The 13,644-nt window shown below is 43.4% G+C and overlaps 2 protein-coding genes across 2 annotated transcripts in view; both read left to right on the top strand.

Annotated features, from left to right (window-relative positions):
• The first annotated feature begins 535 nt into the window (after positions 1–535).
• LOC140734011 (uncharacterized) lies at positions 536–12,050 on the top strand. Its single transcript, XM_073057589.1, has 8 exons — positions 536–653; positions 2,111–2,180; positions 3,800–3,939; positions 7,566–7,612; positions 7,715–7,823; positions 8,768–9,016; positions 11,804–11,977; positions 12,040–12,050. The coding sequence occupies exons 1-8, from the start codon at positions 536–538 to the stop codon at positions 12,048–12,050; spliced, it is 918 nt and encodes a 305-aa protein (XP_072913690.1).
• The window catches only part of LOC140734106 (uromodulin-like 1), a 38,784-nt gene continuing 37,147 nt past the window's right edge, over positions 12,008–13,644 (top strand). The window contains exon 1 of the mRNA XM_073057687.1: positions 12,008–12,100. Within this exon, the coding sequence (XP_072913788.1) occupies positions 12,079–12,100 (22 nt within the window). The 5' untranslated portion in view covers positions 12,008–12,078. The remainder of the gene's footprint in view (positions 12,101–13,644) is intronic.

Here is a 13,644-nt window from a genome sequence, read left to right as displayed (position 1 = left end):
CTTCTTAGTTGTACTGATCAGGATTTCAATGTTTCTGATCTTGTGTGTGACGATAAATAAGTAAAGTGGTTAGTGTAATGCTTTACAGTGCCGGCAATCGGAAAATCAATTCTTGCTGCAGTCTGTAAGGAGTTTGTCCATTCTCACTGTGACCGTGTGGGTTTTGTCCGGGTGATCTGGTTTCCTCCCACATTCCAAAGACATACGGGTTAGGGTTAGTAAGTTGTGGGCATGCTTTGCTGATGCTGGAAGCGTGGCAACACTTGCAGGCTGCCCCCAGCACATTCTTGGATTTTGTTGGTTGTTGATGCAAATGTATGTTTTGTATGTCTCTGTATGTTTTGATATACACGTGACAAGTAAAGCTAATCTTTTAAAAGATAAAACTTGGAGATGATCATGCCAGTGCAGGGAATATCCCTTTAAATGTTAAGGAGCTCCAGGTCCCAACCTTCCATTCATCGCTCCCTTATCGGCGACTTACAGGTGATAGATCTCAGCTGGACTGGTTAGCTCGTTCTTTTTTGACGGGGAGATGATTAAGGGCAGAAACGAGAGACAGAGGACTCCCACCTTCAACAGCACGATGCCCGGGCGAGCGGGAAGCCTGTTGTGGCTCGCCACTTCAGCCCTGTTACTGAGATCGTCAGAAGGTAACGGGACGGGAGCTTCCGCTCGTCATTCAGCGACTGATTTCTTCTTCACGGTCGCTTAACTTCTGTTCAAGTGGCCGGGAAAAGCTTCGACCTTCACCTCTTAGTCATGCGTGTACATCTTATCAAATGAAGTGAACACCTTGGTCTCGGATAAGGCTTGCGATGTTGTGGCTGAAATTGAGAGCGAAGGATTTTTTTTCTTCCCCCCCCCCCCCCCCCCCCCCGGATTCAGTTGCGTTCCAGCCTAAACTCTAGAATGGGACTATTAACTAGTTCACACTCGGAGATGTTCTGACAGAACGGCCGGTTGTCTTGTTAAGAGTTACCATTGGAATCTCCTTCTCCCAACCCCGGTGAACCACTTAATTTCACAGAAGGGAGGGGAAATCAATCGTCATGAAGAGTTAATTTTTGAAATTACTCCATTCATTGGTTGAAAAGTTGTAAACGATAGAGCCTTGTAGGAGAAGGCTGGGCGAACGATGCTGCTTCAACCCACACTTTTAGAGATACTATGTTTTTTTAAGACGTGCATCTCTGTACTGTGGGAGGAAACCAACGCCCACAGTTTCTTAGAGAGGACGCCGGAATGGAACTCTGAACTCCGATGTCCCTAACTGTATTAGCGTTGCGCTAACCGCTACGGTCGCACCCGACGGAAACCCACACGGTCACGGGGAGAATGTTTAATAACTCCTTACAGACTGGTGAGAATCGAACAGCGGTCTTACAGGGGGCGCTGTAAAGCATTATGCGAACTGCAGTGCCACTCTACCATCCTTCTTTTCCCGCCATTATCGCCTCACTTATCAGATGCCAGCATCGGCAGCCCTTTGTGTTCTTGCTTATCACCTTCCTAGCTATCTCCACTTTCCCTCTCCCCCTCCTCAACACCTTGTTCCATCTGCCTTTTATTTTGTCTGCTTTTGTCTCCCAAAGCCAATACTTAGTCCACCTGTGCCTTCCCCAATGACTTCCCTTTCTCCTGTCCTCTTATCAGATTCCTCCTTCTTTAGCTCTTTACTTACTTCACCTATCCTCTCCCAGCTTCTCACTTCATTTCCCCTTCTCCTGACCCCCACCTTCCCTTCTCCTGATTTCACCTCTCACCTGTCAGCTTTTGCTCTTCCTTCTTCCCTGCTACCCTCCCCACCTTCATATTCCGGCTTCTTCCGCTTCCCTTTCCAGTCCTGATGAAGGGTCTTGGCCCGAAACATTGACTGTTTACTCCCATCTGTATATTCTGTCTGACCTGCTGAGTCCCTCCAGCATTTTGTGTGTGTGTTGCTCTGGAATTCCAGCATCTGCAGAATCTCTTGCGAATCTTCTGTGGTGATGGAATTGTGTCCAGCTGTGGACTAATCAGTGTACTATACACTTCAAGCAATAACCTCATATCTTTGCGTTCTATGTAAATTCTTTATGAATGTGATTTTCTTTTTTTTAACTTGAAGGAGCAGAGCCAGTGACCTGTGGTGCCACCTCGCTGTGCTGGGACATTACGTCATCCGTCACCTTCACTGGGTAACTCCAACAAGGAGGATTCTGTACAGTTGTAGATGAAGATAGCAAACCTGCTGGGGACCTCTGAATGGATTAGCCGGTGACATCTCTGTACAGCAGCTGCAATTGGGTTTGAAAGACGACCATACGACTGCATAATTAGTCCATTTGTCCCATCATTCACTCAGGTCTGTTTTTCTTTATCCCTCTCAACCCCTCTCTCCTGCCTTCTTGCTGTAACCTTTGATACTCTTACCAATCAAGAACCCATCAACCTTCACTTTAAACATACTCAGTGACTTGGCCTCTACAGTGTCTGTGGCAATGAACTCCACAGACTCACCACCCTCTGGCTGAGGAAATTCCTCATCTCTGTTCTAAAGGGTTGCTCATGTATTCTGAGGCTGTGCCCTCTGGTCCTAGACTTCTGCAACATACCATTTCGGCCCAATTACACCTGAGTGATTAACCCACCAACCTTCATTTGAAACTGGAGCACCCAGAGGAAAGCCACGCGGTCACGGAGAGAATGTACAAATTCCTTACAAACGGTGGTGGAATTGAACCCTGGTCACTGGTGTTGTAATGGCATTATGCTAACCACAACACTCATGTGCTGCCCCAAATTTACTGGAATTACCTTTTTCGCCCCAATATAATATAAAATATTTCACCCGGAGAGTGTTGAGTACCTTCAATACGCTTTCTGAGAGGTGGTGGGTGGGAGAGTCACTGACAAGTGCTCGGCAAAGAGTTGAATTGTCCAGGGATGGAAGGTAATGGGTCAAGTGCTTGAAGATGGGATTAGTACAGATGGGTGCTCACTGATCAGCGTAGACCTGAGTAGCCTTTTTCCATGATGTGTGACTGACTTGAAATGTGTATCTCCACAAACTCGGTTACCATGTGGTCTTGGAAATGAAGTGGCTCAAATATTTAAGATGCTGGAGGGACTCGGGAGTTCAGGCAGTATCTGTGGAGGGAAATGAAGTCAACCTACCGAATATTGAAAGGTCTGGGCAGATTTCACATGAAAGAAATGCTTCCAATAGTGGGAGAATCAAGGACCAGAGGGCACAGCCTCAGAAAGGGGTACCTCCTCGGAATAGAAATGATGGCCAGGATGGCGGAACTTGTGGAATTTATTGCCACAGATGGCTGTGGAGGCCAAGTATTTGGGTATATTTAATATGGATGTTGATAGGTTCTTGATTAGTAAGGATGTCAAAAGTTATGAGGAGAATGGTGTTGAGAGGGAAAACAAGACCATAAGACACAAGAGTAGAATCAGGCTGTTCAGTTTTCATTCCTCAGCCAATATTGATGGTAGAGAAGACTCAATGGACCAAATAGCCTAATTCTGCTCCTATGTCTTATGCTCCTAGGAGGGTGGTCAAGTGTGAGTGCAGGAGGAGGGATGTGGGGTGAAATTGGAGGGTTAGAGGAAGAACAGGACAGTATTGGGGATTTGAATATGCAAATTGATGGACTGCAAATGGTTTGCCAACAATTTCTTGAGGACAAAGATCTGGGTGGCGAATGTTGGCTACAGACTGAGAACTTTTTTTTAAATAAAATCAGAATTGTTTGAGAATGGAACTCTAGTTGCTTTTTTAAAATGTTTTGTTTCTATTCTGTAGGAAACTTTACTTAAACTACAACAATGTTCTTGACATTGGAAAAATAAAGTCTGGTTCCTGGTGGCTGGAACCAAGGGTGGAACACGTCCTACACCTCACACACGCGACCCAGTCGTCAACCTGGAAAATCTACACCATGTGTAGGTTGAGTTGCTGTTTCCCCTCTACCTTCTCCCTTTTTCCATTGCCCATTCTGGCTCCCATCTTACCCCTTCTCAAGTGCTCAACATCTCCCTCTGGTGCACCTCCTTCACCTTCTTCCATGGTTCACTATTAGATCCCTCCTTTGGCCCTTCTACATATCACCTCCCAGATTCTTACTTCACACCCTCCCCCAACCACCTACCATCCCCCCTCATCTATCACCTGGTTTGTACTCCTTCCCCTTCCCCCCCCCCCCCCATCTTGTTCTGGCTTCTTCCCCATTACTTTCCTGTCCTGATACAGGGTCTCAGCCCGAAATATCGACTCTTTATTCCTCTCCAGAGATGCTGTCTAACCAGCTGAGTGCCTCCAGAATTTGGTGTGCATCCACAGAATACCTTGTGTGGACATAACATTTATTTTTCCTTTTACCATGCTCAAGCCCATTGATGTTTGCAGGCAGGTTGCCTAGACAATACTCAACCGCAGATGTGGTATTGGTTCTGGCATCTAACAATCGCGAGACACCACACAAAGAAGTAGCTGTGGGCCACCTGACACCTCGCACCTGCCCCATAGGACTTCCCTCTGCTGAATATAGGAATGATGTGGAAGTTTTAGAGAGGATGGCAGAGAAGAGTTACCAGGATACTGAGTGAACAAGAAAGCATATCTAATGAAGACAGGTTAAATGAGCTAGGGCTTTTCTCTTTGGAGTGAAGGAGGATGAGAGGTAACTTGATAGAGCTGTACAGGATAAGAGGCTTTGATAGAGTGGATAGCCAAGACACAGTAGCATAGTGGTTATTGTAGACCATAAGACATAGGAGCAGAATTAGGCCATTCAGCCCATTGAGTCCAGACTGACATTTCATCACAACTGATCCTGGATCCCATTCAACCCCAGACACCTGCCCTCTCGCCATATCCCTTGATGTCCTGACCAATCAGGAATGTATCAACTTCCACTTTGAATGTACCTCTGGACTTGGCCTCCACCGCAGTCTGTGGCAGTGCATTCCACAGATTCACCACGCTTTGGCTTAAAAAAACTTCCTTCTGTTCTAAAAGGTTGCCTCTCAAATTTTGAGGCTGTGCCCTCTAGTTCCTGACACCCCCACCTGAGGAAATGTCCTCTCCACATCCACCTTATCTAGTCCTTCCAACATTCGGTAGGTTTCAATGGGATCCCCACGCATTCTTCTGAATTACAATGAGCACAGGTCCAAAGGTGTAACACCATTACAACACCAATGACCTGGGTTCATTTCCCACCATTGTCCATAAGGAGCTTTGTTCGTTCTCCCTGTGGCTGAATGGCTTTCTACTGGGTGCTCCAGTTTCCTCCCACATTCCAAATACCGTAGGTATGGGTTAGTAGGTTAATTAGTCACATGGGTGTAATTGGGTGGTGTGGGCTCATTGGGCTGAAAGCACTTAATACCATGTTGTATCTCTAAATTAAATTTAAATATTTCCCTCTAATACCAGGAGGAATAATTTTAAGATGACAGGAGGAAAGTTTTTAGTGGGGATGTTAGAGGCAAGTTCTTACACAGTTGTATGGGGTGCCAGGGTGGTGGTGGAGGCAGATACACAAGGAGCATTTGAAAATCTCCTAGATAGACATAAGTGATAGAAACATGGTAGACTCTGTGGGAGGGAAGGGTTAGATTGATCTTGGCATATAGTAAAAGGTACAACATCTTGGGCTGAAAGATCTACTCTGTACTGTACTGTTCTATGTTCTTCTGAGCCAGTTCCATGTGGTCCTAATTCTTCAAAAATGTCTCTCTTTTCCCCCCCCCAACTTAAAATCCCCCCCATGACCAAATCTCCACAGCCCTCTGAGGTGGAGAATTCCAGAGGTTCAACACCCAGACAACATTTGCCAGGCTGTTGCTGGGACTTGAGGACCTGAGTTATAGAAAAAGTCCAAGTAGGTTATGACTTTATTCCCTGGAGCGTAGAAGAATGAGGAGTTATTTGATAGTGGTATGCAAATTTTTGGGGATCTATATACAGTAAATGCAAGCAGGCTTTTTCCACTGAGATTGGATGAGACCAGAACTCAAGGTCATAGGTTAGGGGTGAAATACTTAAGAGGAACATGCAGGGGTATTTCTTCACTGTGGTTCAAGTGTGGAACAAGCTGCCAGTGGAAGTGGTAGATGCAGGTTTGATTGCAACATTTGAGAAGTTTGGATAGATACATAGGAGGGCTATGGTCCAGATACAGGCCAGTAGGACCAGGCAGCATAACAATTCATCATGGAATGCCTAGATCAAAGGGCCTGTTAATGTCCTGTAGCCCTCTGAGAAGAAATTCCTACACATCAGTTATAAAGAATTCTCCCTTATTGTCTGACTACATCATCTGATGAGTCTTTCTGACTAGTGGAGACATCTTGGCATAAACCCTGATGCAAGGTTTTGACCTGACGTGTCAACAATTCCTCCAACTGATTGATTCCTGAATTCCTCCAGCAAATTGCTTGTTGCTCAACATCTGTCCTATTATGCCCCCTGATGAAGTTGCTGCACATTCTTCTGAACTCCAAGGAATATTTTGAGTTCAATAGCAGCTCGATGAAACCCTGGTTAGACTACATTTGGAATGTTGTATTTATTCTGGTCACATCATCATGGGAAAGATGTGCAAACTTTGGAGAGGGTGCAAAGGAGATTTACCAGGATGCTGCCTGTATAAGAGAGCATATCTTGTGAAGATAGGATGATGAGTAAGCTATGTCTTTTCTCTTTGGAGCAAAGGAGGATAGGAGATGATGTGTACAAGATGATAAGGGGCATGGATAGAGTAGACAACCAACATCTTTGTTCCAGGGCAGACACAGCTAATACAAAGCGGCATAAATGTAAGATGATTGGAGGAAAGTATGAGGTGGGGGGAGGAGAATATCAGAGTTATGTTTTTCTTTAAAAAAGAGTGGTGGGTGAGTAGAATTCACTGCCACGGATGGTCATTGATGCTTTTTATTTACCAAGAATGCCTGCAAGAAAAAGACTCTGAGTAGTATTTGGTGACATTTATGTTCTTCGATACAAGTTTTACTTTGAACTTTGAAACTCTTCAGCAAATAAATGATAGAAAAATGGAAGGATATGTAGGATGGGAAGGGTTAGATTTATTTTAAAGTGGGTTAAGATGTCAGCACAACATCGCAATGGCCTGTACTGTGCTTTTATGTTCTGTGTAATACAGATCTAACCTCTTCAGCTGTACGTGATTTGCAACTCTCTGATCCCATGAGCTAACCTAGTGAATTCCCACACCATCTTCCGCTTTGCTTCCAATGTGACCCAGACCAGACGGGGAATCTCTGACCCATGATACAGGTTGGCCGCAGGACTAGTTTTCCTTTTACAGGGTGCTACTAACTCCAGTCTGGCACCAAGCTACTTCAAGAGGTATTGGGAGGGATGGACAAACTATCTGGTTTGAGTGCTATAAATTTCTGATCTAAGTGCCATAATTTCCTCCTGTCGTAATGTACAGTAGCCAAAACTTGATTGTCAAAATAATTCAATGTGGACATGGCAAAGCTGCAGTTCATTTGATGTGTGAATTTATTTTTGCTTCTTTTCTCCGATGACATTGAAGGTCCTCCACACGTAGAGGTGTTAAATGGAAGTGTTACAGAAGTACAGGTAATTTGGTTGGTGGTATGTGGTCGAATGAATTGTTTAAGCTCAGCATTTCATTTGCCGTGAGCTTCAACCTGCTAGCAGTGGCACCTTTTTGCTTTCTAGGGAGTGGAAGACGCTAAACAAAGTTTCCTGTTCCAAAGGAATGCAAGGCTTGGCTGTGAGGGAGAAGTCCTTTACTTTTTAGGGACACACGATTTGTCATTGGTGATAGGTGAGTCATGTTGCTTAATTCGTCTTCTGGATAATTAGAAGTGAAAGCAATTCTCACTGGGGAATGTTCAGGTTGGGGAGCATTTGTGCAGTGAAACAGGTCCACCCAGCTTATGAGTTCCCGACCTGTGTACTTCCCACAGAAACAAATGTTTGGGCGGCCGACAGGTGGGCTTTGTCGGCTGCTGTGGGACTGTGGGCATCTTCTGCTGGAAGGGTGCTCTGTTCATGCCTGGATTTTAATTATTTAGCGGTCCAGAACCTTAGCAGGCCCTTTCAGCCAATGAGCCATCATTGCCCAAGTACACCCATGTGACCAATTAACCTACCAACCTGTACGTCTTTGGAATGTGGAAAGAAATGAGGAAACCCACGTGGTCATAGGGAGAGCATCCAAACTTTTCCAGACAGTGGCGAGAATGATCCAGTTTGGGTGCTATACTAGTGCTACACCCAACACTGCACCCCCATCCTGTCTGGGTTATAATCAGTCCACAGGAATGGAACCCTGGGGAGTCGTGTGTGTTGTTATAATCGGTCCCAAATGTGATATGTTATCAGCTGCCATATTACTGTGGGTGCTTACGGTAAATGTCGGCATCAATCCTTTAGCTAACTTCTAACCAGTAACCATTTCTAATTTCTAAGGTGGCATTCTAGCGTAGTTAATGTAAAGCTTTACAGTGCCTGGGATTTGGGTTTCATTCCCGCCACTGTCTGTAAGAATTTTGTATGTTCTCCCTGTGACTGGGTGGGTTTCCTTTGGGTGCTCTGGATTCCTCCTGCAGGTCAGTAGATTATGGGTATGCTATAAGCATGGCAACACATGCATGCTGCCCCCAGTACATCCCCAAACCGTGTCGGTCATTGACACCAATAACACACCTCACTGTATATTTGGATGCTCTTGTAACAAATAAAACTAATCTTGTCCTTTCCTTTCAGTTTCTGCTGATCACTTCCCTTTGAAGATCAACACCGTTCCCACTGGACTAAGCTTCTTCTGGGGATTTAGAACCTGTTTCCTTAAAGATCCCCTCTGCACTCTTCTATTGTTTGATGTAGATGGCAACAAACTGCATCAAGAGATTGTCATACACCCAAGCCTTAACATCACGGGTTTAACGCCATGTAGACACTACATCGTATGTGTGAATATTATGGAGCATGGTGTCTGCGCTGTAACACTAACAGGTAGTGTATGTGTTCTTGCTGTCCTGCTCTCCAGATGTTAAAAATGTTCTATTGCTTATCCGAAAGTCTGTTGTCATACTTCTCTGACAACATTTACCACCAGAAAAAATTCTGTTGCCCTCTCAATTTTGCCATGTCAACTGTCACATTGTAGTTGCAAGCTCTGGCCACTGAGTGGCGCCTTGAACCACAACATGGAACATTATAGCACAGTTCAGGCCCTATTCCCTATGATGTTACTCTGATTTTTTTTAACTCTAAGATAAATCTAACCCTTCCCTGAAATTTCCATTTCTATCTTAATTTTGTATTTTTAATAACACATTTTCTTTTTAGCTGTGGGCAACACCAGATGTATTACATTTAAAACTACATTAATACCAAGTTTATTCTAATCCAATTCTATGGAGTACTTGGTTTTTGAATAAATCTAAATCTTTAGAAAGGGATATTTTGTACAGATTAAGATTTTTTTTTTAAATAACAGTTCTCTTGTATTAGATTTGGGAACATCCTAAATTTCTAAGTCCAAATAAAAATCCAAGTAGCCACTTGGCCGTTTAGTTTGTAGAATCTGGGGCAAAAATATTTTCTCTTTGGGCATCATTATCACCTTGGACAACTAACTGCAGACTGGGTCAGTCTGAGCCCTGGGTTTCCTGTTGACTGGCCTCATTGTGGTCACAGCCGGGATGAGTTGCCCTAAGAAAAGATTCTTTTCCTTCCTACATCTAATTTGCAGCCCGATTATCTACCACTATGATATGAAAGTGAATATTACTGACCCTGAGCATGTGCATTAGATTCGGATTCATTTATTTACCACACGTACATCAATATGTACAGTGAAATCTAACTAAGGGTGTGTTGGAGACAGCCTACAGATATCACCACACATTCTGACACCAACATGGCATGCCCTCAATATTGGCAAGAACACAATGACACAGCCCAAGAAGCAACGAAACAACAGCAGCAGAACAAGTCCCTTTCCTTTCTCACCCATACACACTCTCAGTCCTTTGATCCCATGACAGTAAAACCTTCCGGAACTCCTGGCTTCAGCCATTGGATTGACCTTCTGGACTTCTGATTGACTTTCTGGTTCTGATCTTTGGTATCAACCCCCAGATTAGCCGATGAGTCTGGAGCTCTGGGTTCCATCAAACTCCAGGCTCACTAAGTCACTGGCCTACATGTTTCCTGCTTGCATGGACATCTGATCCAGGGAGTCCCAGGTCTGGGACAGCCCAATTTCCACGGGATGGCCACACCCACATCATTGGCTTGGACTCTGGATGTCCAATAATATTAGAAAACATGAATAAATATTTTCTAATTTTGAATTCAATACATTGCTGGTTGTTCTCTCAGCAGAAGTCAGCCAGGTACAATGTAGGCAGAAGGAAAGTGCTATTCCGGTCAGCGCTTGTATAATGAAATAGTGATGGGAGATATTTCACATCTACCTGAGGAGGTTGGCCCTTGGTTACACAAATAAAGATTGATACTGCATTCGAGGGCCTGAATCAATTTTGATTATATTTGAAATTCAAAATAACTGGAAATATTCAATGGGTCAGGCAGCATTTGTGGAGAGAGTGAAAGAACATTTCTGGTTGAACACCCTTCATCAGTTCTAAATGTGGAAAGGGAACACCCTCACCCTCCTGAGTCTTTCCAATATTTTCTTGTGTGTGGGTTGTTAGACCACAGCTGACAAGATCAATTCAGCAGTAATGTGACTTTTTTATGCCTGTGAGACAATTTTGATTCTTGCTCTAGGTATCCAACAATATAATTTTTTTTTTTAAATAAGCTTTCTTTCCAAATAGATCAAACTGTGATTTGAAGGTTTAAATTTTTAAAATATGCAATTTTTTGCACACCATTAAAGATCCAAATTATTGATTCTTACCAAAGTTAACTGACCTGAAATATTGCCTCCAGAGAGACTGTCTGACCATCAGAATGTTCCAGTCTTTTTATCCAAGTTGGAATTGGTTTGTTATTGTCATGTGGACTGATATACAGTGAAAACTGTCTTGTACAGTTTATACAGATCAAATCATTAAACAATGCATTGAGGCAGAACAAAGTAAAACAATAACTTTGCAAAATAAACAGCAACATTTGCAGAGGAAGTGCAGGTAGACAATAAGGTGCACAATCATAACAAACTCTGAAATCAAGAGTCAATATTATTGTACTAGGGAACTATTGAATAGTCTTGTAATATTGAGGTAGAAGTTGACCTTAAGCCTGATCATGTGTGCTTTTAGACTGTTGTATCTTCCCTGATGGTGATTGGATTGAGGTGGGGGAGAAGCAAATTTCTACAACTGCACCATGGAGAAAATTCTGACTGGCTGCATCACCACCTAGTTCGAAGGCTCCAATGCACAGGAATGAAGTGAGCCAAAGCTGCTGAGTGTTTTTGACTCAGCCAGGTCCATTACGGGCACCAGCCTCCCCACCGTAAAGGACATCTTCAAAGGCAGAACATGAAGAAGGGCGTGCCCTTTGTTTTCATTTCTAGGATCAGGGAGGAAGTACAGAAGCATGAAGATACATGCTCAACATCTTGAGGAACAGGTTCATCCCCTCTGCCATCAGATTTCTGATGGTTCATGAACACTACTTCAAATTCCTCTTTTGCACTATTTATTTCTATCTTCTTGTAATGTTTTTGTCTTGCATTGCTGCAACAAATCAACAAATTTCACAATGTATGTCAATGATAATAAATCTGATTCGAACTGTATTCATTTTCTAATCTTTATGTAGAACCCTTGCCTGCCAGCAACTTGAGCCTAATAACATCAACTTCCAACAGTGTCACCGTTTATTGGGACAGGCCAGTTCAGGGGGATGTAGGCTGGTTTCAACTGGATGTCATCTTGCCTGAACGGGACGGCAAAGACACTGAGTCGCTACTTCAATCATACAACTTGACACAGAGTGGGGTTTCCTTCCTCATCGACAGCCTGCCAGTTTGTCAGCAGGTGCGTGTTTCGCTTAAGAGTGCGTGTGAAGGAGCCACAGTGAAAGAAAGTACAGATATGTCTCTGGTGGCTGACACAGGTGAGACTGAGATTTCTGAATGGACAATAAATTTGTGAACATTATTTCATCATTATTACTCTTTCTGCATTATTTATTCAGTGTGTGTGTAGTAGATAAACATATTTATATATATTTATAGTATATCTTTTGGTAGTATATACACTCAGTACTTAATAAAGTGGCCACTGAGTTTATGTTCATGGTCTTCCGCTGTAGGTCATCCACTTCAAGGTTCAGCGTGTTGTACACTTAGAGATGCTCTTCTGCACACCACTATTGTAATGTATGATTATTTGAGTTAATGTCTCCTTCCTGTCAGCTTGAACACATCTGGCCATTCTCCTCTGACTTCTCTCTCATTATCAAGTCGTTTTTGTCCACAGAACTGCCACTCACTGGACATTTTTTTTTGTCATATCATTCTCTGTAAATCCTTGAGACTGTTGTGCATGAAAGTCCCAGGAGAGCAGCAGTTTCCGAGATGTTCAAAGCACCCCATCTGGCACCATTCCACAGTCAGTCATTTATATCACACTTCTTCCCCATTCTGCTGTTTGGTCTGAACAACAACTGAACCTCTTGACCATGTCGGCATGCTTATATGCATTTAGTTGGTAAACATAACTGTAATTTACTGTGTATATCAACTATATAATATACAGTATGTACTATAATGTATATAATCTGTAGTGTGCAGACTGTAGATATAGATTTCTTCTCATTTATAGTATACTTCGTGTATCACTTCTGCAAAACAACAAATTTCATGACATGTGTCATTGATAATAAACCTGATTCTGGCTGTACACAGTTACAATCACATCTGTTCCTTAAAAAAGAAATGGGTGAGCCATTAGAAGGAACTCAATGAGGGACAGAGTGTAATAAAATCAGTTAACCAAGTGCTGGAATTGATGGCTGACGTAACGGCACGATGCAGGATTCACTAGTGCCAGCAGTTGTACGGAAGGAAAGTCCTGTTTCACAAATTGCATGGAACTGAGGAGGTAGTGTGCTGATCCCCTTGGTGGTGGCGGGGGGGGGGGGGGTGGGAAGACACTTGGACCACATATAACTCGCATATGGGAAGACTGCAACCCGCATTTGGGAGACTGGCTGGCTTGATTTGCTGACTGCCTCTGGGCTGCAGGCATCTTCTGCCTGCTGAGAACTCTGTATCAATCTGTGGTTGAGTTGAGCAGCCTGGTTTAACCACACATTGGCCTAGGGTGTTATTTAAATACATTGGATGCATATTTCTGACTTGTGAAGAATTTGGGTTGCAAATACTCCTCAAGAACTGTATGTGGCTATATAACCTGTGGATAGGCTATATCTGGTCTTCAAAGGGGTTACGTGGGTTAAGGCCACACAGTGTCACCGCTGATTAACTAAACTCTGAAAACTCATTCTTCAATCACCCTTGTGCACAAGGTGAACAGCGTGGCTCCTGTTACCAAACTGCTCTGAAGTTTGAACAGAGAAATGCCATTGCTGTGCAGAAATTGACTAGTTGGAAACAGAAATTGATCCAATCTGATTCCCATCATTTGCATATTTAA

This window comes from Hemitrygon akajei, chromosome 10, assembly GCF_048418815.1.
Source record: "Hemitrygon akajei chromosome 10, sHemAka1.3, whole genome shotgun sequence".
Lineage (NCBI taxonomy): Eukaryota > Metazoa > Chordata > Chondrichthyes > Myliobatiformes > Dasyatidae > Hemitrygon > Hemitrygon akajei.
The sequence above is the reverse complement of the archived record's forward strand: the minus strand, read 5'-3'. Positions and strand labels throughout refer to the sequence as shown.